Source organism: Erpetoichthys calabaricus, chromosome 13, assembly GCF_900747795.2.
Source record: "Erpetoichthys calabaricus chromosome 13, fErpCal1.3, whole genome shotgun sequence".
NCBI classification, from domain to species: domain Eukaryota; kingdom Metazoa; phylum Chordata; class Cladistia; order Polypteriformes; family Polypteridae; genus Erpetoichthys; species Erpetoichthys calabaricus.
This window is the reverse complement of record NC_041406.2, coordinates 132,103,451-132,128,838: the sequence shown is the minus strand read 5'-3', so window position 1 is coordinate 132,128,838 and position 25,388 is coordinate 132,103,451. Positions and strand designations below refer to the sequence as shown.

Here is a 25,388-nt window from a genome sequence, read left to right as displayed (position 1 = left end):
GTCGCTCAATTTTCTGTCATTTCCCTGAAGCTAGAAGATTAAGTAGCATAGATAGATCTTTATTGTCATTGTCACTTTTACAAAGGAACAATGACATTGAAGTACCAAGATGTTCTCAATTATCCTGCACTTCAGCATCACTACCTTTCACTTTTTCACAATGAAGTGGAAACAAAAGCTTGGAGAAAAGACTTAACCCACTCATGCTACTGTCTTAATCTAAGGGCATTTTTTAAATGTTTTGACAAAAGTATGTTGTACTTTGTATAAAGAACTTTGAGCCGTGTATGAACGGCACTATCAAATAATGAATTTATCATTTTAAACTGCCATTAAATAATAAAGTATAAATAGCTATTGTCTTGTTTTCCATGTTAGCAGTCACATTTGTTTCAGTGTGTATTTCTGACACACCAATCACTACTTAGTATTTGGTGCAGAATTTGCAATAGGATGTCTGTTTCATAATTATCTTTATTTTTTTGTTACATAACACTATTTTCGCTACTGCCTTATTGCTTTGTCGATCTGGGTTTGATTCCTAGTTTGGAGTATGCATGTCCTCTCTGTATGTGCTCCTTTCAATTCAAAGATGTATCTAGTTAGCTGTTGATTCGAAATCATCCCATTGTGATTAAGTGAATGACTGTGTTTCTGCGAATATTTGCCAAATAAGATCCAGTACCACATGACCCAGTAAAAGGAAAATGGCATCAGAAAAGGTATGTATGAATACTGTGTTTTGTATACTTCCTGTCACATCACGCTAGTCTAATTTTCTTTAGACATTTGTATACTCAGTATGCTTTTGAAGAGTCAGGGTTCCACTTCTCTAAATTTTCAGTGTCTTTGTCTGTTGTTTTTCTTTCACCCTTAGCTAAAAATTCAGTCCTCAAAGATAAGATGTCTCTCTGTTCACCACTGTTTCATGTAACACTTCTTTTTATGCTGTTTCTTTAACCAGGTTTCATTTTAAAAACCAATCTCTGTGCTGTAGGCACATCTATTTGATGCAGACAAAAAGCATTTCAGTATTTCAGTTAGATCTACACCATTCTTTAAATACCAAATTCTAGCTCAGTGTGGAAGAAGTCAAAAATTCCTCCAAAAACTTTAATCCCCAATTTATCCAATAAAAGTTGTCCATAGGACTTGTACAATTCAATTGAAATGCAGTTTATTGGGCTTTGTCCAATTTGTAATCTATGCTCTCTTAAAGTGCCAGCTCCCTTTTTCAAATGTTTTGATCCTGCCGTCCCACCTCATCTTTGTGGTCCTCTATTTCCATCTCTCTTTTGTTTGCTTTAGATGTTATTATTTCCTTCTCTCTGAATTTTTTTTTAACTTCCGTAATTTTCATTGCCCTCTTTTTCATCGATTTAAAAGAAGTTGATTTCAAAACTTTAGGTTCTAAGACCACCCGGGAATCTTGGTGAAAAAACAAAGCAAAGTGTTTAGCCTCCTTAGTGCTAGACCTGAACGTTACTTGGGCAACTGTACGTGTCTTGCATAAGCATTAGAACTGAGAATCCCTCGGCCTGTAAAAGTGCTGTCAGTGCTGCCATTCTTTTTTATGTCTGAGTCTTCTTTTTCACTAATTACCAAAATTAATCAGGTCAGCTGACTCCATGAATTCTTTTTAAAAACAACTCAAAACTCATCTGTTCAGGAAGGCTTTTAGCTCTACTTGACTTTATTACCTTTCTCTCAGTTTACTTCTCTGTCAAGATGCTAATGTAACCTGTGTGTGTGTGCTAGACCATCAATTATGTTGTCTGTTTTTTTTCAGAATTTACTGTCTTAATCTTCTTTATTTATTTATCTGGTTTGTACAATGCTATATACTGTATATTCTGCCGTTCTTTATTATATTCTGTAAGTGCCTTGAGCATGGGAAAGGCGCTATATAAATAAAATGTATTATTATTTTATTATTAATTATGAACTTTATGCACTTTACCAACAATGAAGACTTTGATGAAAATACCCAAAATAAAGAAGAGTAGAGCGGAGCATTTATATTCTGGACAGAGATGTCAGAATCGATGAAAGTCTCATGGCTTATAAGAGCAGACTGTCATAGATACAGTACATCATGTCAAAATGAGCAAGATTTGGCATAAAGCTTTATGAGCTTTGTAAATCTAAAATGCGATGCATTTGGAATTCAGTTCTGTACACAGAGGAAGGGACAATGTTTGATCCGAAATGCAATCAGTACGGCATTACTATGTCATCAATGCTGACTTTGATAGATGCTCTGTTGGACCAAGGTTACTGTGTAACCATGGACAATTTTTTTTACTTCACCAGAGCTATTTGACATCTTGCTGCAAAGAAAGACTGGCACATATGGAACAGTGCATCCTAACCATTGTGGCATTCCTGAAGACTTTGGCAGAGCTAAATTACAGCAAGGTGTGCCAATAGCTTGGCAAAAGGGTAAAGTGCTTGCACTGAAATGGAAGGACAAGAAAAATGTTTGTCTTCTTAGCATAATGCATAATGTAGCTACAGTCACTGTATAGGTAAAAGGCAACAAGCAGGTTATGAAACCTTGTCCTGTAGTTGACTACAATAGCACGATAGGCGGTGTAAATAGTGTGGATCAAGAATTGACTTTCTATCCTGTTATGCGGAGGCAACAAAAGAAATGCTACAAAAAGATATTTCATCAACTGGTGGAATAGTGCATTTGGAATGCATTTCTGTTATACAAAAAAAAAGCTGGCAAAACTGTATCTCATGCAAACTTTACATGACAGCTTGTAGAACAATTCATTGCCACACATCCAACGGCTGGGCGGCAGAGTGGTGGAGTGGGTAGCGCTGCTCCCTTGCAGTTAGGAGACCTGGGTTCGCTTCCCGGGTCCTCCCTGCGTGGAGTTTGCATGTTCTCCCTGTGTCTGCGTGGGTTTCCTCCAGGTGCTCTGGTTTCCTCCCACAGTCCAAAGACATGCAGGTTAGATGCATTGGCGATCCTAAATTGTCCCTAGTGTGTGCTTGGTGTGTGGGTGTGTGTGTGTGTGCCCAGCGGTGGGCTGGCGCCCTGCCTGGGGTTTGTTTCCTGCCTTGCGCCCTGTGTTGGCTGGGATTGGCTCCAGCAGACCCCTGTGACCCTGTAGTTAGGATATAGCGTGTTGGATAATGGATGGATGGATATTTTGTTTGCAATGTTTATCACTACCTACAGTCTCTACATTTTTATCATAGTTATCATATCAGTGGTTAATATTTCTTCATGTTTAATTTTGGACAGTGCATATCGCAAGATTAAACTAAATTACTAGTTCCCACTCCTTCTCTACAAACAGACCGAACCATAAGAAATTAATTGTTCTGGTGATGCAGGCCACCACTGTGGATTTGTGGAAATTAGCTTTTGGCAGGATAGGTTGAACAGCTCTTCTTTTAAGTGTAAGCTGTTCTGTAGAACTGCCAACTGAGGAAATTCACTAAAAGATTGATTTTTAAACACTCAAGTTTTCCCAACAGTTCAAGAACTACTTAATTTTACATACTGTGTAAGTGGACATTTTATCAGTTGTTATTTATCCATTCATTACTTTACAAAGAGATTAAAAATAGGTATTCAGCTATTCATGTCTGATAAAAAATATTCTTCCATCATAACAAATGTAACATTCAAATGCATTTTGTCTAGACTTCTTTGCTCCAAATTACACAAGTCTGTGAAATTAAATTCTTAAATTGTTTTACTTATGAATAGTTATTTAACTTTCAATCATGAACATATTTCCATCATGTCTCCTTTAAATACAAAACTGGATATCATTTTTTTTATAAAAGTTAACAAATTACACAATTCATGTATGCAATATTGTCAAATATCAATGTAACTTGAAAATGATTTAGTCAGTCAAACATAAATGTAAAACAAACAACTGAACATATTATTTGACTTATGTACTGTATATCTGTGTATCACTTTTTTCCACTAGGTTTTTTAAGCCAAAACTTTGCTTGGTGGACTGTCATTTGTAAACTTTTTCTGGTGCGTCCTGAGGAATCATCCAGCAGTATTCTGGAATTATACAGACATCCTAGTGTTCCTGGTTCCTTCTTTTCATGTCCTTGATATCCTGATGGAATCTTTAACCCTGCACTTCACTCATTGCTCCAAGACTTTCAGTAAAAATTTCAAATGCAAATCCAAAAGTAAACTTTGAAACTCATGTTGCAGCCCAATTCCTTAAACTTAACTAACAATTTTTTCACAATTTCTTTATAACTTGGATCTTCATCGTTACCTAATAACTTACAAATTACATTCCAGGTCACTCATCACACCATCAAATTGTGCATAACAAATCAATTTTCTAGTATCAGATATGTCAAAAAAGCCCTCTTTTAATTTAGCCTTAAACAAACCCAAAAACCTTTGGCACAAATACATAAAACTGGCTTGATCTTTTGAAGTAGGGAATTGACAAACTGCTTCATTAAACCAAACTTAATTTGAAAGATGTGGCAACAACACTTTATATGGATCCACCAAGCTAGGTCTGATGAGGTTTTTAGCACCAAGCTGTGGGATTTTTCAGGCTGGCTATTTCTTCTGAATCCAGTGTAAATTTTTGGCTTTGCTATACTACTCACAGAGAAAACATGGGACATTTGTATGCCCTGACTGCTAACTCATTAAGATACACAAAACTTTCAGGTCAGCATGTATGAACCAATGGTGCTCATTGTAGTTAATTTTCTGAATAAGATTTTTGAAGATCTTATAGGTTTCTTTCAAGTGCACAGAATGAACAACACTTAATTGGCAGGTATTTATTACCATTATGAAGAAGTGCTCCTTTAGGTTTCTTTTAGATGAATATCTAAATAGTCTCTATTCTTCTGCATTGTAATCTCTGCCAAGTTCCTGCACAAGGCCACCTACATCAGGGCAGTAACTCAAAGATCCCTCTTTATGAAATAAGCTGCAAACTTTTCTTAATTTTGATAGTACTAGGGTGTTGTACCGTGTTAGCCATTATGAATGTAGAGAAAAGCCAAGCAAAATGACACCTTTTATTGGCTAACTAGAAAGATTACAATATGCAAGCTTTCGAGGCAACTCAGGCCCCTTCTTCAGGCAATACATCAGGTATTACATCTTGCCTGAAGAAGGGGCCTGAGTTGCCTCGAAAGCTTGCATATTGTAATCTTTCTAGTTAGCCAATAAAAGGTGTCATTTTGCTTGGCTTTTCTCTTAATTTTGATACCAAGAGAAGTTATGTTTTACTATAATAAGTATTTATCTTTAAAAATCGGACCCCAACAGCTCTGCACCATCTTTGGGAAGGCCTATATCTCTTACTAAATCATTAATTTCAACCTGCATGAATGGCTGTGGCTGATTGCTTGAACATCCATCCATCCATCCATTTTCCAACCCGCTGCATCCGAACACAGGGTCACGGGGGTCTGCTGGAGCCAATCCCAGCCAACAAAGGGCACAAGGCAGGGAACATGTTAGGGCAAATTCTTCACCATCACCTGAAGTACTTTCTCCTTCTGAATGATTTTCTACAGAATCTAAACTTTTAAATGGAGTATGTACTGGTTCATCAGATCCATGTCCTACAGGTCTTATTGCTTATAAAAGATTCGGATGAACAATTTCTTTCTGATTCTTTTTGCTATATTCTTGAATTTTGCAATAAGAGAAATAACAATCATCACTATGACATTAGGGTTCCCTTCATATTATCGAAATACCAAAAGCATGTGCCTTTTTATTACCTTTTTTTACATTGTCTTAATTCCTTAACACAAATCGAGCAGGGCCCACTGTTTGTCCTGTTCACCTAGTTTTATTCCAAAGTAGGCATAATCAGATTTCTATCTATCTCGGTTTTGTTTTCACTACAAACTTTCCACAAATGCAATAAAAGCATCAACCTCAAGATTGGTGGCTCTGAGGCTAGGAAATCTGTGCCAGCAATTGGAAGGTTGCCAGTTCAAATCCTGTTAACATCAGATGTGACTCTACTCTGTTGGGCCTTTGAGCAAGGCCTTTAAACAGCCACTGTAAACAAACAAACAAAAAAAAAACCTCATACCATTCCCATGTGGTGCTTAGGTGTCACCCATCATAGGGGGTTTGTCGTGTGGTGGGTGCAACAACGTGCTGTATCAGCGCTTGTGCCCAACCTCAACCTAGAGGCCTTAATTTGAGTTAAAAGTATGACAAAAAAGTAATTTTCCACTGATTATTTACTAGTGTGCTGAACAAGTGAGGGAGTCATAATGAGATATGTTTGCTACATTCCAACACTATGATTTGATCGACATGTTAAGCCTTCTAATCTTCTCAGTCTAACCTGGTGCAGACAGAACTTCGGAGAAGTCTACCTTGGCAGTTCTGTTCCTCAGCCTGGCACCTAATTCTTTAAATTTGGATTAGAGAACTGACAGACTATGTACCCTTATGTATGTCATTTGTTCTTACATGTACAAAGACAACTGGATCCTGACCCACTTTGGCCAAGAGCCTATCAACCCTTCCAAGGAGGTCTCCTACCTGTGCACCCAGAAAGCAACACACCATGCGAGACTCACTGTCTCCGGAGCAAACCTGCACTTCAATCCCCCTAATGATTGCGTCCCCAGCTATAACTACCTCTCTTTCTCTTTCTGGGGACTGGTTTTGAGGTGGCCCGTTGGTGCTCCTCATGTCTTCCTACCACTTCAGAATTTTCAGAGACATTGTCCAGCTCCACAAGGACCTGAAAACAGTTTGACACTTCCAATCTCCAGGACTAGATAATATTTACTCTCGAGTTCTGATAGAGGTTAGAGAGTACATGTATAAAACCGATGCCACATATGTTTGGGAAGTCACTGTGCATGGGGAAATTCTGAAGGATTGGAAAGTAGTAAATATCTCATTATATAAAAAAGGTGACCGGACAGATCTAAGCAACTGCAGGCCAGTAAGATTAACATGCATCACAGGTAAATTAATGGAAGGAATTATTAAGGATAAGATTGAGCAACACATGGCAAGAACAGGAGTTTTACTGAACAGTCAGCATGGGTTGAGAAGAGGGTGGTCATGTTTTACTAACATGTTGGAATTCTATGAGGAAGCAACAAAATGGTATGATCAAAGTGGAGCATATGATATTATTTATCTTGACTTTCAGAAAACATTTGATAAAGTGCCACCACATGATAGGATAATAGGTTGGGCATCAAACTAAAAGAAGTGGAAGATCAGGGTGATGTTTGTAGTTGTGTTCAAAATTGTCTCAGACACAATAAGCAGAGGATTATGTTGCGAGGAACCTTTTCAGAAGTGGCCAGGGACGTTCGGTCAGTTTCATCATGAAAAGTAAAAAAACTAATAATAATAACAAAATAAATTTGTCCACTGGTCTGTGTTATAAATTTGTTTTCTGTATGGTTCCAATAATTTTGATCATTTTTGTAGTCAAAATCGCTGAATTTGATTGGCGCATTTTCTGTTCAAATGCAGGGGAGAAATGCAAGGTGCAGCAGCAACGAGCTTCATCTCACCCCAGACAGCGCTATCCTTCACACACTACACACTAGGTTGATGCATGCAATTGGCTCGTGACTGTTGCTGTCTCTCTGTATGTCACCAATGTAATGTTTGCAGACACGTTTATTATACACCCTGACTTTCAACAGTCTGGCTAATATCTTTAATGAAAGTGTGTCTTGCTGATTGGACATAAAACCGCAATGAAAAGGCACAAGGTGAGGCAGACAGTACCGTGCCGCACTGAAGGGGTCTCATGTGAGCCCAGCAGGTGCTCGTTGTTGCTGTTCTACTATGCAGAGGTGCCAATAAGTTAGCGATATCAGAAAGTCAAGTGCACTGCAGCGGTCCGTTTATTTTTTGCTCCAACTGACTGCCAAAATGGGAGATTAAGATTTTTAAAACTAAAGGAAAATAAGGAGGACTTTTACAAGAAAGTGACAGAGATTTTCGTTGAGAAAGAACTTCTCTGCGCATGGACTTCTTTTACAAATATAGGTAAATGGTTTTCAATTTTATAAAAAATAGGATCAGACTAAGAAAAAAGCAATCCAATATTTCAAAACTATATTTTGACCTTAAATAAAATTTTCCTTTGTTTTTCTTATTATCCTTTTTTTGAACAGTCTGTACTTTCATTTGTATCAAATAAGTATGAATTGTGGAATTGCAATGGCAAATTTAGAACACATGGAGGGTGCAGAGCAAATGTGCTCTCTCCGCTCTGTCTCGTCGCTATAAATGTAACGTTCTTTCTTAGCCAAATATGTCCCTTACCTATGTGTGTGTAAAGAATGCTGATATGAAACATAACCAGTAGTGAATGTGCATTCTGCCAATTGATTAATGAATTAGATAGATAGATAGATAGATAGATAGATAGATAGATAGATAGATAGATAGATAGATAGATAGATAGATAGATAGATAGATAGATAGATAGATAGATAGATAGATAGATAGATAGATAGATATGTTATTAATCCCAAGGGGAAATTCACAACACTACTCTGTTGGGTTAATATATTTGTATATGTCACTCTGAAGGAGCAGTGCCTCACCAGCCATAAACCTCACTGCACGTTGCTGGAACTGGCTGACATTAAGAATGGTGTTCCATAGGGGTCAGTGCTAGGACCTTTGCTAATTTTATTATACTGTATATACAGGAAATGATTTGGATAGGAATATAAGTTAAAAGCTGGTTAAGTTTGCTGATAGTACCAAGATAGGTGAATTGGCAAGAAATCTGGAATCCATTGAATCATTTTCAAGGAACTTGGACAACATACAGGCTTGGGCAGATTTGTGGCAGATGAAATTTAATGTCAGAAAATGTAACATATTACATGTAGGAAGAAAGAATGTTAGGTTTGAATACACAATGGGAGGTCTGAAAATCGAAAATATACCTTATGAAGAAGGATTTAGGGAGTCGTAGTGGATTCAACACTATTCACTGTGAGACAAAGTACAGAAGCCTTTAAGAAGGCAAACAGAATGTTAGGTGATATAGTTAGTTGTGTAGAACAGAAGTCTAAGGTTGGTTTTATACTTCACGTGACGTGACGCGTACTCCAGCAGATGCTACTACTATGCAAGCATTGTACTGTTTATACTTGCACACGTACTTTATGTAAATCTGGAAGATTCCACGAGGTGCCAGGGAGAGATATCATCACTGTGAGAAAATGTTCAGCTTCGCTGTGTTGTGAATTGCCTGAAACATCCATTAAATTCTGAGGACACCTTGTCACAATACTGTAACTCTGAAAAGGATGTTTAATAATGACATCCGTCCATCCAGGGATGTGCCCATTCCAGCAAGCATCGGGCGTAAGACAAAAACAATCCCTGGACGGGGCATCAACTCATCACAAAGTGAACACAAGCATACTGTTGTGATGTGAGATTTTACATATAACTTGATGAATATTTTGTATGTCTTTATTTGATTTTTAGGCAAAGCAATGTAATTTAGTGTTACTTTGGTGAGAGGCATTCGTATTTGCCCCCCCTTTTACGGCTGAGCCTCTTTGAATTTTACGACAGGATTTGGGGGAAGATGTGCCTTAAACCGGTTTGGTTAGTGTTTCTTTGCTTAATACATTTCTACCCCCGCAAGAAAGACTTAAAGACATATGGTCTTGGGGTGGCAGGTATTAAGATGTTGTATTCCCCCATTGGTCTGAGGTATGGCTGCTTGGAATTGGCTTGTCTCAGAGGCCTTTAAGTACTACAACGCCCTATTGGCTGTAGGGGTTGGACAGAAAATCTATATATTTACTTGTTTAAGCTCACACTCTCTCTCTCTTACTAACCAACATCTGAAAGAAGCATCTCTATTGCTAATCTGTGATGATGAATACAATGCAATGAAGAGCACAACTCAGAAGCCATTTTGAACAGACATGTGGCTGAAAGCTGAGCACCAATGATGCCTTAACTACAGACATTTAAGTACCTACAAGTCTGTGTGCCACCTGAACTACATATCATCATTTAATCAGGTTGTATGGTTGCCAATATTCAAATATACTTTGCATTTTGTTATTATTTCTGAACATTATCAATAATACATTATTTTATGTGTAACTTAACTTCTGCTTGTCTTTTGTACTACATCTAATTGCCTGAGGTTATAGATGTAGAAGGGAAGGTGGGGATAAGTTATATACAATAATACCTTATAAACAGTGGTAAGTCTGTGAGCTTAGGCATTCTAAGGCTACATATTAATAATACAATAGGGGAAAGTAGAGCAATATATATATTACTCTACCAAGACAAAACAATTGGCGTAGTCGGGCAGGATTTTGGGGTAACCATTGTTTTGCACCTTGTTATACAAAACACATACAAATTCACTAGCGTCATTTTAGCGTCACCAAATCCCCAAACCTTCATGTCTTTGGAAGGAAACCAGAGCACACTATGGAAACCCACCAGGAAAACATTCAAACTCCAGGCAGGGAACACCAGGGACGTGACTCCCTGCAAGGCAACAGTGCTACCACTCTGCCACTGTGCCACCCCCACAAGTGTAGTTATTAACAGTATTCATTATTTAAATGAAGCTAATGACTTAACGACATTATAAAATGTAACATACATACTTTAATGCATTTCATCATGAAAGTGATATCAAGTATAAATCTAAGGATTCTAAATGTGCAGAGAGCTGGAATATCATAAAGATAATGTGTTCTGTGTGGCAATTGCTGCTTGCCACTGCTGTCAATTCAGGAGGAAGCCCCAGAAGCACGTAGCGATTAACAACTAACTCGGTTTTAAGATGATGTTTATGACAGTCTGCTTTAATGATAAAATAAACTACGAGTTTAAAGTAAACATTTCGAGATTAAAGCCGAAATTTCCACTTTAATCACAAAAAAGACCTTTTCACTGTGTCAAATATGCTGCCGTACATTCTGATGCTGTTGTGAAGGTGCAAAAAAAAAAAAAGATGGCACAAAAGATGGTATGTGCGACTTTTAAAATGTATCATGTCATTATGTTGGTGAATATGCGACGCTTGAATATAAAAGCACCACAAATGCATTTGTATGTCGGCATTTTACTTCACCACATCGAACCATTAATCAAACATCGAAGCACGCAAAGCAGCTTTCTGTCACATGTAGATAGTAAACAGAGACTCTGACATCACGTTCCAACTTGATCACACTGCGCCCCTGCCTTTTTCCTGGTATTGCAACTCGTGCACGCATTGCGTTAATTTCTGAGGACGTGCTCAGAGGATGCGTCAAATGAATGCTGGGAATGTATGGCAGCCACCATGTATGCGTGTACGTGTTCTGAGTGTGAAGTATAAACCGGCACTAGGAAGGTTATGCTCAAGATTTATAATGCACTGATGAGGCCTCATGTGGAGTACTGTGCACAGTTTTGGTCTCCAGGCTACAAAAAACATAGCAGCATTAGAAAAAGTCCAGAGAAGAGTGACTAGCCTTATTGCAGGGCTAAAGGGAATGAATTATGAAGAAAGATTGAAAGAGCTGTGCCTTTTCATTTAAGCAAAATAAGATTAAGAGGAGATATGATTGAAGTGTTTAGGGAATTAGTACAGTGGATCGATGCTGTTATTTTAAAATGAGTTCCTCAAGAACACAATTGGAAACTTGTTAAGGGTAAATTTCACACAAACATTACAAAGTTTTTCTTTACACAGAGAACCATTGATGTTTGGAATAAACTACCAAGCAGTGTGATAGACAATATGATATTAAGGACTTTCAAAACTTGACTTGATGTTTTTTTTGGAAGAATTCAGTGGATAGGACTGGCAAGCTTTGTCAGGCTGAATGGCCTGTTCTCATCTAGATTTTTCTAATGTTTTAATTCTGTGGTTGATGCCCCCTGACAGTGTGCACCCTTTACCTTGCGCGTTCTTACTGAGACCCACCGTTCTCCTTTGCTGCTACCTCAATGGAGGTACAGAGTGCATCCCATAACTGAGACTGCTTTTTTAATTTATTTATTGATAAAGTGTGCCTCTTTTAAAGTGATGATGCCAACCCAGCACACCACAGCATAGAAAATCGCACCTGCCATTACAGAATATTATTAGAATGAAGGAAGTCATTACCCACATTAAAAGAAAAGAGTCTGCTCTGACCTTTTTTATATAGTACCACTGTGTTGGAAGACCATTCCAGCCTGTCATTAATGTGGACCCCCCAAGAACTTGTAGGACTGGACCACTTCTACATCCATGAATAATTACCAGACACAGAAGTTCTTTGGTGTGGTGATAACTAGTTTCTTGGTTTTGTTGAAGTGGTAGAAAATTCTTTCTACAACAAGAAACAAAGTTCTCTACCTGACCCCTATACTCTGTCTCATCCCCTTAACTTATACACACTATAAGTCCAAATTCATCTGAGAATTTCTGCAAGTGTCATGACCTGGTGTTATATTTATACTCGGAGAGGTACAGAGTGAAGAAAAAAGACAACAGGACTGTTCTTTGTGGTGCTCCAGTTTTGCTCAAATCCACATCAGAAACACAGTCATTGATCCTCATAAGCTACAGTTTGCCAGAGAGATAGTCCATTATACAGGACACCATAGGCTCATCCACCTGCATATCGCTTACTCCTTAACAGGGATGGCTGGATGGTATTAAATGCACTGGAGAAATCAAAAAATGTCTTCACAGTGCTGCCAGCTTTGTTCACATGAGAATAAACCTTGTGAAGTAGATAGATAATTGCATCTTCCATTTCAATCTTTATCCAACAGGCAAACTGAAGTGAGTCCAGGTGATCTACCACAAGAGGACTCATATAGTCCAGGACCAGCCCCTCAAAGATTTTCATGATGTGAGATGCAAGTCTGGTCTGTAGTCATTAGGTGAAGAGACACCTGCCTTTTTTGGAAAAGGAAAAATGCAGGATGCTTTCTACAGCAGCAGCACTTTCTGGATCCTTCAGGAACAGACTGAATAGGTGGCAGGACAACACAAAGTTGGTCAGCCTAGGCCTTAAGAACTTGAGAACTGACTCCATCTGGTCCTGCAGCTTTATTTGTGTGTGGCTTCCTCAGTTGTCTCGTCACTTGGTTTTCAGTTACAGACCCACCTGTACTTATTGTCGCAGGTGGAGTTGCTTTGTACGTGCACCACATAATAGCTTGTGCACACTTTTCCTGAAGCTTGAGAAACATTGCACAAAGCAAGTGATCTACCAAAGGTCATAGCCAGATATGCAATCTGATGACATCATGACTCCACAGCCATTTCATAAACAACAGGCAAAAATGGGGTAGACATCCAATGGCAAAAAAACAAATACAAACAATAAAATCTGTACTATGGGAGAATGAAAATGTGTATTTGGTTTGAAGCTCTGTCCTGCATTTATTCCAATTAACTTTTCTCTTAAAAACCTAATTATTTTCTTATTTAGAAGATGCATAAAGAAAAATATAAAATTGCACAACTTTGCACAGTTCTTTCTGTATGTCAGTGATGGCTGCATGATAGTAAGTGAACATCAGTTTTGATAATGTTGATTGTGAACCAACAAGCTTTTTATAACTATCACTCTATATATAGCACATGACCAATCAACACTTCAGCTCACTTACTTTTATATTGTATTTATAACATGTCAGCCATTCTCACACAGTTTACAAAGATTTATTGCTCATAAACCATCAAAATAGGCCCCATAGGAATGGTACAGTACCCTTTAAGAAAAAAAAAACCAAATTATTTACCTATAAACAAAAGGGTTCCGAGAATTACTCCAACAGTCATTCCCACAGAAGGCATGCCTCTTAAATGCTGCACTTCAAGAAAACAGCTGCCAGATTGTGAGCATTTGCAAACGATCACTGAAAGAAGATTATGGCATATTCATTTTCATTGTAGCTCAATATTGACAAATTACTGTAAATAAATCACACACGCACTCAACAACAATTATTCTCAGTATCAATTTTGACATTTAAGATTTGACTTGTTACTTGATGCAGATTTGAACCACCCTGAGTTGTGACATGATTTGGAATTGAGTTCTGCTCTACCCGTGTCTCTTACTACTGGGACAGACACTTTGTGAACAGCAGCCATTTGGCCCAAATCATAGATTTTAATACAATATTCTTAAATGTTATAGGAAGTATTATTATATGTGTAAATCCAAATCTGGCTAAATTTATATAATTTCCATTATATTGTAAACATATTATTTGTTATATCAAGATGTGATCTAATGTGAACTTATATTACATTATATACAAAGCAAGAATTTGTACATTATACCACACTTCTTCAAAATTCAGAAGAGACTGACTTCTAATGATATTTACAGCTAATTTAATTTAGAACTGTTAGTAAGAATAGAACAAGGTTCAGTAAGGAATGCCTCATAATACAAAATCAATTTGTTAACTGTAAACTCAATTATGATGTAATGTTAAAAGTGACTTGATAAAATACAAAATGATTTCTTTGTAAATTAGCAAAACAAAATGCTATTACCAGTAACAGTCTGACTTTTTCCTTTTTTCCCATTATCTTCAACATATACTGTCACATTGTAATGCTTCTCTTCAAATTTGACATGCTTCATTATCAAATCTGCAGAATGGTCTAAATGAAAAATAAATAAATATGAGGTTTCTTATTCTTTTCCCAGTGAATGTCTTCTATGTTACAGAATTTTGTAACTGACCTGTTATATAACACACTTTTCCATACATTGTTACTGCTGTAAACCCATTTTTATTGGTCAAAATATGTAATACACATTGGTAACATTTGGTATCATTGTTTATTTTTGATAATGCTAGACTGAGAGGGGAAGTGGCGAACTGTGAGCAGTAATATGGTTTCATGCCAGGAAAAGTACTACAGATATGATGTTTGTTTTAAGAACATCGATGGAGAAGTACAGAGAAGGTTAGATGGAATTGCATTGCATGTTTGCAAACTTAGAGACAGTGTACCAAGAGAGGAGTTATGGTACTGTATGAGGAAGTTGGGAGTAGCAGAAAAGTATGTGATAATGGTGCAGGATATGTAAAGGCAGTGTGACTGCAGTGAGGTGTGCAGTAGAAATGACAGCCTGATTCAAGGTGAGAGTGGGATTGCATCAAGGATCAGCTCTGAGCCCTTTCTGGTTTACAATGGTTATGGACAGCTTGACAGATGAGGTCGGACAGGAGTCTCCATGGATTATGATGTTCACAGATGACATTGTGATCTGTAGTGAGAGTATACACCAGCTTGTGGCAAACCTGGGGAGATGGAGGTACACACTGGAGAGAAGGAGAATGAAAGTCGGTATGAGTAAGATAGTGTACATGTGTGTGAATGAGAGGGAAGGTGGTGGAAGGGTGTGACTGCAAGGAGAAGAGGTGGTAAAGGTAGAAAAATTTAAATAGTTGTGTTAAACAGTCCAAAGTAACGGAGAGTGCAGCAGAGAGGTAAAAAAGAGAACACAGGCAGGGTGGACTGGGTGGAGAAGAGTGACAGGAGTGATTTGTGATAAAAGAGTACCTGCAAGAGTGAAAGGGAAGGTCTATAAAATCGTAGTGACACCAGCGATGTTGTATGGTTTGGAGAAGGCGGTACTGACAAAAAGACAGGAGGCTGAGCTGGAAGTGGTGGAGTTGAAGATGCTACGATTTTCACTTGGAGTAAAGAGGATAGATAGGATCAGGAAAGAGTATATTTGAGGGACAACAACGGTACGATAGTTTAGTGACAAAGTGAGAGAGGCTAGTCTGAGATAGCTTGGGCATGTGCAGAGGAGAGAAGAGGGGTACATCGGGAACAGAATGTTGATGATGAAACTGCCAGGCAAGAGGAAAAGAGAAAGGCCAAAGTGCAGGTTTATAGCTGTGGTGAGGGAAGACATGAAGGCAGTCAGTGTGGCAGAAAATGGCGTAAAAGAGAGGGATAGATGGAGATGGATGATCAGCTGTAGCAACCTCTAAATGGGAGCAGCTGAAAGAAGAAGACATACCATAAAAGTGGATAGCGCTTTGAGTACTGAGAAAAGCGCTATATAAATGTAATGAATTATTATTATTATTATTAAAAGTGCTGCTGCAGGTAGTGAAAGCAAGAATAGCACCAATAGAAAAGCATCTAAAAGAAAGCATCTATACATGAGTGTGTAAAGAATAATATAAAGGAAAAAATGATCAATTATGTTAATGGTTTTGATACAGAAAAACATAGGAAACTGTTAAATACCTTAGAAAATAGATATACCAAGTCATGAGAATAAAATTATAGCTAATTTGCAGAGGAAACAGAAAGTATAGATGAGGACCATTTCAGAAGAAACAAGAGGAAGGGGAAATTAGGAAAGGAGTTCTATTTTAGCCTTTAAATGTTTTGCATAATTAACTTAAGTCTATTTTGATTCAGTTTTTCTTTGCTCTTTTAGCTGTTTTTTCTGCTCTGTCATGTTGTTAACATTCCTGATAGCTGCTTTATTTTAGTATTTTTGTTTGCCGTACTCTTTTCTGCCTTTTGCCTGTTTGGGCAATATCTTGTCCTCTTTATCATTTGCCTGTTTCCCAGTTCTTATCCTCTTATAAACACCACTGCCACTGAAGTTCAGTATTGCTCTACTTAGAGTCCACCTTAAGACCATATGATGCACGATTAACATAAACTTAACTGAAGGGGAAAATACAAGTGTTATTTATGATTATCTCAATATCTGATGCTGGGATGTCTAAGCATTCCTTCCAAATACAACTTATGAGCAAGCTATACAAGAGTTACTAAAACTAATAGAAGTGTCTAGATAGTTAATATATCATTGAGCTTAAAAGAAATCAAAGTTTGTGCTGTGAGTGTGTGATTAATTCTCAAATTCTTTGTTCTCATTAATAATAACAATACTACATTTTATTTATATAGTGCCTTTCCCATGCTCAAGGCACTTTTTTGATGTAACACACACACACAAATTTTCCTGAGCATCTGGACAGAGAGGTAAAATGAAAGAAGGGTCAGAATGTTAGGTTTAGTTAAACTCCTACCTGAACAGATGAGTTTTAATTTTTTTTTTAAAGGAATGAATTGAGTCGGCTGATTTAATTAATTTAGGGAGATCATACCAAAGTCTGGGCGCTACACAGCTGAAGGCTCTGTCACCCATTGAGTGCATGTTAGTGTTGGGCACAACAAGATCTCCAAAATCAGAGGACCTTAGTGGGTGAACAAGAGCATAGTGACGGAGGAGGTCACTAATGTTGTCTGGTGCAAAGCCATTTAAAGCTTTGTAGGTTAATAATAGGATTTTATATTCAATTCTGTAAGACACAGGAAGCCAGTGAAGATGAAGCAGGATGGGCGTTATGTGCTTGCTGTTACTGGTTCATGTTAGGACTCTTGCAACAGAGTTTTGAATCAGCTAGAAGCTGTGATATAAGATTAAAAGGAACACCTGCTAGTAGGGAGTTACAACAATTGAGTTGCAATGTGATAAAAGCATTGACATGTTTCTCAGCATGAGAAAAGAAGAGGAATGAATGAACAAGGGAGGTGAAAGTAAGAAAGGTGTTTAATGTGGTTTATATGGGTAGAATAAGAAAGGTAGGAATCAAAGATGACACTAAGATTCCTTGCATAAGAAGAAGGTCTGATGAGGTCACTGTCAAGACTGACTAAAAACAAGTTCATTTTCTTAAGTTGTATTTTAGTGCCAATTTGCAGGAGTTCAGTTTTGTTGCAGTTTAATTTTAAAGAGTTCTGATCCATCCAGGTTTAATATCACTGAGGCAAGTTGTGAGCTGAGAAAGATATGATGAAGTTTTACTTTTAACTTTGAAACAGAGTTGAGCATCATCTGCATAAAAATGATAACCCAGTCTATAGCTACGAATAATATGGCCAAGGGGAAGCATACTGATAAAGAAGAACATAGGGCTGAGGAACACTTTGTGTGACTGGCGCTGAGCTGGACCTGCTGTTGCCAAGACTAACAAACTCTTGCCTATCAGTCAGATAAGACTTAAACCATTGGAGGGCAGTGCCAGAGGTACACAGAATGTTCTCCATTCTGGACAGTAGAATGGCATGTCTGACAGTGTCAAATGTTGCACCATCAATTTATAAGAGGTAAATAATTGGTGAGTTGGGAGGCTACAACACGCTCAAGAACTGTTGACAGAAAAGATAAGTGAGAAATAGGCCAAAAATTAAGATCGTCAGCATCAAGACCAGACTTTCACTTCTGTAACCATAATGTTATTTTAAAAGTGGCTGGCACAAAGCCACTGTCAAGAGATGTATTTATTATTGTCGTAATAGTCGGGATTATGGCATGAAGGCAGCATTTAAAAAGTGTGGTGGGGATGGGGTCCAGTACACAAGTAGTCGGCCTCATCTTACAAAGCATGTTATTAACAAATGCAGATGTGACAGGTAAAATTTAATAAAGGAGTTGGATGGAGTGGGAAGACAAGGAAAGATATAAATGGATGATGGATTTATATTACTTGAATTGCTTAGATCTTTAATTTTATTATGGAAAAAGTGGAGGGATTTTTCACAGACTTCTTTAGAGAAGGTAATTGAGCCAGATTCAGGTTGACGTGGTTTATTAACTACGGAGAACAAAATCCTCGGATCATCATGGCCACTTTCTATTATTCTGCCATAATGCCTGTTCTTAGCTACAGTTAGTGTAGCCATCATTGTCATTAAATGAAATCCACATGGAATTCTACATCATTAATTCACCAAAATGCTGCAAAATCAAACCAATAATATTGCAGCTGGTTCAGTATTAAATAAGAAAGGAATTTATTCAGAACTACAACCAAACTAGTTTAGTGCCATTGTTATTTAGACTTTCTCAAACTGTAATTCAAACAATATATTATTTTACATGTTTATTTACCATAATTTCATTGTACTGGTACAATGACAATAAAATTTTCCTTCCTTCCTTACTAACACTATAGTTCTTTGCTTTTCACTGTACTTTCAAATTTAAAAATTTTGAGCATGGCTTTGAAAATGCTGCAATAAGAAAGCCCTGAATTTGATATTAGAGTATACATGAAGGTTAAAAACACAATAAGTACTCACCATCAACCACAGAGATTTCCCAGTCATTCAAATGCTGCTGCTGAATTGAAAACTGAAATGGGGGTCCATTGTGGGACAAATCCTTATCTGTAGCATTTATTCTCACATGGTACTTTTGTTGTAGAGGATAACAGAAAATGTGGGGATTATTCCTAACATCCAGTGATGGAGGGTTATCATTGACATCCTCCAAGGAAATAGAAACATAAACTGAAGACACAAGGTCAGTCGTATCTGCAAAATATAGCAAATTATTTAATATCATAGTTAAACTTTAAGTACCCTCATAGATATTTTAGAAAAACAAAGAATTTTAAACATTACTACTACAGATCAGGATTCAGGGTTCAAGTGCCTCGTTTTTGTCTGAGTGAAACTGATGGTGGGGGGGTAGGGGTAGTTCAGCTTCTTCCCATATTCAAAGATGTGAGTTTATGAGTGGCAGGTTCAATGGTGACTCTCAAACTGTCTCTTTATGAGTATCAATGTGAACATGAGTGAACTCTGCACTGCACTGGGTTGGTCTGTGCATTGTGCCCAGCACCACAAGCTTTCTTAATCACTCTTGCATAAGTCCTATTTGGTCTCTTTCACTCATTTTTTAATCTTTGTTGCACTTTTCTCTCTTCATTCTCAAAATAATTTGGTATTTCATTAACATCTCCTGTAGCTACTAGAAGTTTTTTCGTCCAGCTTTGGCAGAACACACTCCATCTTGTATATATGATTAATATATTGTCTGCATACAGTATTGCATTTTTACATTAAACATTTTCCATGTGTTCGCCGAGTTTTGAAGATTGGCATGGATTCTTTCACTGCCTCCTCAGTATTCTATCCCTTCATTTTTAATATCAAATTTCACAAGTTGAAATCAGAAGACATAAGAATCTAATCGTTAAGGGAATCTTCTGCATTGTTTTATGTGTATTCTATGTTTTCACCATGTTGAACAAAATGAAATCCAGTTTTGTAAGTTACCACTGATCCCGATGTAGCCCATTTGAATTTAAGGGCTGCCACAATTAATTAATCTGTCACTTTAACAGACCTCTACTTTGTATAGTTAACAGACATTCTAGCAAGAGTGTAGGTTTCAGAAGACTGAAATGACTCTGATTGGTCAGTGGGGCAGGTGCATTGCTGTGATGGGTGGGCTTGCGGGCATGCAAGGGATTCCTGAAAACAGAGACAGGAAGAGGGAGAGGAACAAAGAACGGGAGAGTGGGAAAAAAAGAAAGACAAAAGTAGTAGAGCTCCAGAATTCATGAAAAGCAATACAAGAGTAGGAACAGAAGAGAAAAAAGGAAAGAAAATCAATTTTAGTAGACAAGCTGGCAAACTTTGGCAGTACAATATTAAAAACAGCATCTAAGTTATTTAATAAGTAACTTGTTGACTGTTCACATGAAATACAGTTTAAGTTTTTTTATTAAGATGTCAATGAAAAACTGTGGTGGGTTGGCACCCTGCCCGGGATTTGTTCCTGCCTTGTGCCCTGTGCTGGCTGGGATTGGCTCCAGCAGACCCCCGTAACCCTGTGTTAGGATATAGTGGGTTGGAAAATGACTGACTGACTGTCAATGAAAAATGTGTGTTTTAATTTACTGTGATTAAATTATTTGAAAAGAAGTAAAAGAGGCCGTTTTGGGACAGACAGTTTACCTGTTTTTCGAAGAACTCCTGATATAACTCATCACTGGTGAGGTGTACAGAATTCTTCACTCCATGTGCGAGAGGCACTGCTTGTTTAAGACAGTCTCGTGTAGATGATGTGGTTATAATGTGCTTTGACAGAGGTAACCTCTTTTCTTTTTATCTGAGCTCAGTTGAGTGAAGAAGTCCTTAGATTGTTTTATGGCCACAATGCTCCCAAGCTTCCAATACAGGCTTGAAATGTGTGTGTGGACCAATACACTGGTTGATTATTAATTTCATTCTGGACTGACATACTACTAAAATTGTTGACTTTACAAACATTTCTGTTGTTAAAAATATTTACTTGAGTTCTTATATACTGGTACTGCATAATAGTGGTTTCCTATTATGTAAATATATGGGTTTAGTATGAATATTTTTTAAGTTAAAAAAATATATATCTTAGTTAAAAAAGAATATATTCAACACACATCTTTATTATTATCATTATTGTTATTGCTTTAAAAGATTTTTTTTTACTCAGTAAATGTTATTTCCAATTTAAGTTCATTTGCATTTTCTGTTTTGTTATTAGCAGCTTAACCAAAAGCTAATATTCAGTACTGAACTTTAAAGTTTTTTTGAAAGCCTAAATGAATGATATTGCATTGTATTGTCTCAAACTGAAGTTGCCATTGTAGCTGCCAAAGTTTTCTTTGGCTCAACTGACAAACCAAGTTACTTTCTATGTGGTGTAAAGAACTAAGAAGAACTAACATCTATGATCACTGTGCTGATTGCTTGTAATGAGAGCACCACCCATATCAAGAGAATATGGTTAAATTTTATTTTCAACATGAAATAATGAAGTTTAGGACATTTAGTATAGTAAAAAAAAGGTACACATTTTTAAAATAATAGCAATTAAGTAAATAAAGGTTTTGAATAAGAAAAGAAAGGGCATGTAGGCAACAGAGAAAAGAAAAGCACAAAACTACTCCTGACAAGGATCTTTGAGGAAACACTCTTCTGAGTGTCCATGATCATTTGTAATTGACAAATTCACAGACTATCAGCATCTGTTGTACTTCTTATTTTATTTTATTATTTTTAAACACTGACAATAAGAATGCACCAAGACACACAGATTAGCATTATTTCAGAATTCCTAGGCCATGTGACTGCCTGGTAGAGTCTGCATGCTCTCCTTGTATCCACATGGTTTCTCCTCCATCCCAAAGACATGCATGCAAATGGGAACTTGATAATGTCAGGATAAGCTCAATCCCTGTTTAACCATGAAACTGGATGAACATGTCGAGAGATAAACTACTGGTCTAAAATCTTTCACAGATTCCATAGAGATACTGAGTTCTACTTTTGAGGCCATCAATATGCAGTGTGCAGGAGTAATGTGTTGCCAATATTAATTTGAAATAAGATTGTTAGAAAACCCTTGATGCTGCTTTGGTTCAGTTAGTGATTCCTCACAACTCTCTGTGCCTGGGTTTAAATCTTGACAATTTTCTTTTCAAAACTTTTCATATTTTCCCTGTGCCTGCATGAGTTTTGCTCAGGGGTTGCAGTTTCATTCCAAATTCTCCAGATGTAGAAGTTTAACTTACTGGAATCTTTAAATTAGTCTAGTTTAAGTTTCTAAGTGTGGGTATGCCTTTTGTTAGGTAGAGTCTCATCTTGATTTTTTTCTTCTTTGCACACAATGCTTTTAACATAGGCTTCAGCTTTACCTGACTCTGGAATCAAAATGCATTTCTGTAAAATGAAGGGATGGGTCCAATTTAATATGCCATGCTAATGTCAATTTTACACCACAATTAAGAATTTGAGAGTAGATCGCCTGCAAGATAGATTGAAGAAATAAGGAAAACAGAACCTGACTCTTTCAGTAAAATAAGTTTTGGTAATCTTTTATAATGTTTCCCTCAATACCCTGGCTTGAAAAACAGTATGGGGTGACAAATAATCAAAAAACAATATGACTACAATATTAAGCAATGGAGAAAGTCATGTATTTACATGATTATCCTCTATACAATCGAAACAAAATGATTTTAATGTTCACTTCATAAAAATGTTAAAAACAAAAAAGTAACACTCTAAGTCTTGTTGTGGAAAATCTTACTTTTTAAATTCTGCTGAACCTCAGCAAATCTTTGCCAAGAATTTGACCTTTGTAGATAATGTTTGCAAATCTTCATCCAACACTGCATGATTTGTGAGTTTACAAGTTACACCAATCGCTCATTGTAACATTTTGGCATTGGACAATGATGTCCGTCATGTTGCAACTGTTCTCTTTAATTACATCCTAAAGTGTGTTTAGAACCTTCTGAATAATATTTAAAGAGGTGAAGGAAACTATTTGAAAGCGCACATAATGAGATTTATACTTCAAAAGATGTTGTAAATTAAAAAAATTAGTAGCGATCTAAGAAGGAAACTATGCAACTTTTTTTTCTTGCATGTAAGGAAACAGATGCAGTATTTAAAAGTTGAAATGGCAAATAAATGTAATGAGATTAGCATTCATATCCTATGTGAAATCATTCCCCATAGGTAATTTAATGCATATTGCATAGTACCAGAGTATGACTTCAGTATCCAGTCAATACTGGAGCACTAACAGGACACCCTGACTACCACGGACTGTTTCTCACATAGAACTAAATCACAAGTATGATTCACAACCTTATAAGTTGACTTATATAAGGTTGATTGCCAATTATTATTATGTGTAAGCTATGAAAGAGTTCTCATAGCACTTTCACATGTGAGTTTACAAAGTAATAGAGTTCTAAACAGGCCAAAGAGTCAGTGCTTAAAAAATATTGACCACAAACCTCAATAATATAAAAGAAAACAAAAAAGAAGCAGTGGTTGCCATTGAATCATATGACCAGAAATAGACACTTTACAAGATAGCTGCTAAATGCCACAAATGTATCGGCAGTCATTTTGCAGGACTTATTGGATATGACGACTGCTCTGCATGAATGTTTAATAGCCATTTTATTGGACCTAATGCACCATATGGTGAACCCCTATTCATGTACAGTGTTCCTCTATTCCAGAATGATGATATCCCCACATACACTCTGCTAAACTAATTTGAGAGTGATTTCATGAACACCAGAATGAACTCAAACACCTTCCATGTGCCTTTAGGGGAAGTACTAAGGCACAGAGTGCAAAGTACATTTTCACATCCTTCATATTACAAATAATTGAAGGCATTTATTCTTCCTGAAGAATGGTGCAATATCCCACCACACACAATTTTATGGCAGCACTGAAGTTGTTCCAAAGGCAAAGAGTGGCCCTAATCCTTATAGGTCCTTGATATGAAAATATTTTAGATGTTTCCATTATTCTGTCCATACCTGGTATTTTTTGATTCTTTCTCATCTCATCTGCTCAATATTAAGAACAGTTTACCTGTAGCCAAGACGCGGATTGTATAGAGGCTTGTCACTTCTCTGTCCAGATATGCCTGGGTGGTGATTTCTCCGGAGTTAGGATCAATTGTAAGCCAATCAAACTTGTCATCTTCTAGTCTGTATCTTAATATTGAAGTAAAGAGAACAACAAGTGGTTTTGAAGAGGTCAGTGTAACTATATGAATCACATCCTGTCAGTATAAATGTATAATAAACTTCTACTAATAAAGCCAATAAGGAACCTTGGCACATGGAAAAAATATGTACATGTGATGCTAGGAATTCTCAATAAACTATAACAAAGGTGGCGTTGTTATGATGTGGAAGCTCTTTCCAAACAAAATCTACAGGGCTGGGGAGCATGCTATGCTCTTCACTGGTGCACACAGCAGAGACACACTTAATTCAGTCAATTCCCAGGGGACACCTTCAGGCCTCAGGGGGAGCAGGCCCTCAAAATAGAAATTAGACCACAGAGTTACAATTCCCAAAAATACTTAGCAACTGTCCGGAACAGATGAAAGGGTAATTTATATAAGGGGCAGACTAAAACACTTAATAAAGTAAAAAATGTATTTTCTCAAAAGCTATGTAACAAAGAACTGCTCCATAGAGTGAAAAAGGCATAAAGGATATGCCCAAAATAGCAATACGAAAAGCAAACGATGTCTCAATACAGAAATCCAAAGCAAAAAGGTCAAAATCCAGAGAATCACTATTAAATATCACAAAACACAACATAACAAAACAGAGCCAATAAATACAAACGAGCCACACTTGAACAGTGGGTCTCCTCAGCCTTTATAGGGCTGAAGGTGGTTCAAAGATAAAGACAGACAAGTGGCCCCGTCTCTTGGGGAACTACCCACAAAGCACCAGAGACCAGGCAATGCATGTAGCCATACAAAGAAACAGAATTGCGTAATTCAATATAAAACATAAATATATGTAAAAAATATATGAAAAATACCTAAAAGAAAAAAGACATAAAGAAGCATAGACAGAAAAACAAAACAAGCTGGTCAATAAATAACAGGCATGACTAACCTATGTGGGGCAAAACACATGCAGGAAAAAAGATGCACAACTATACATTCACATTTAAGGTATCACCTTGCCTTTTCTGCCCCATATTCACCATTCAGGATGTCAGAATGCATGCAAAACTGTCTTTCCAGCAGCA

The 25,388-nt window shown here is 37.1% G+C and overlaps 1 protein-coding gene across 1 annotated transcript in view; it reads right to left on the bottom strand.

Moving 5' to 3' along the window:
- The window catches only part of cdh17 (cadherin 17, LI cadherin (liver-intestine)), a 129,444-nt gene that overhangs the window by 4,154 nt on the left and 99,902 nt on the right, over positions 1 to 25,388 (bottom strand). The window contains exons 14-17 of the mRNA XM_028817752.2: positions 24,204 to 24,328; positions 19,110 to 19,343; positions 14,532 to 14,642; positions 13,766 to 13,882 (exon numbers count right to left, since the gene is read on the bottom strand). Of these exons, the coding sequence (XP_028673585.1) occupies positions 13,766 to 13,882; positions 14,532 to 14,642; positions 19,110 to 19,343; positions 24,204 to 24,328 (587 nt within the window). The remainder of the gene's footprint in view (positions 1 to 13,765; positions 13,883 to 14,531; positions 14,643 to 19,109; positions 19,344 to 24,203; positions 24,329 to 25,388) is intronic.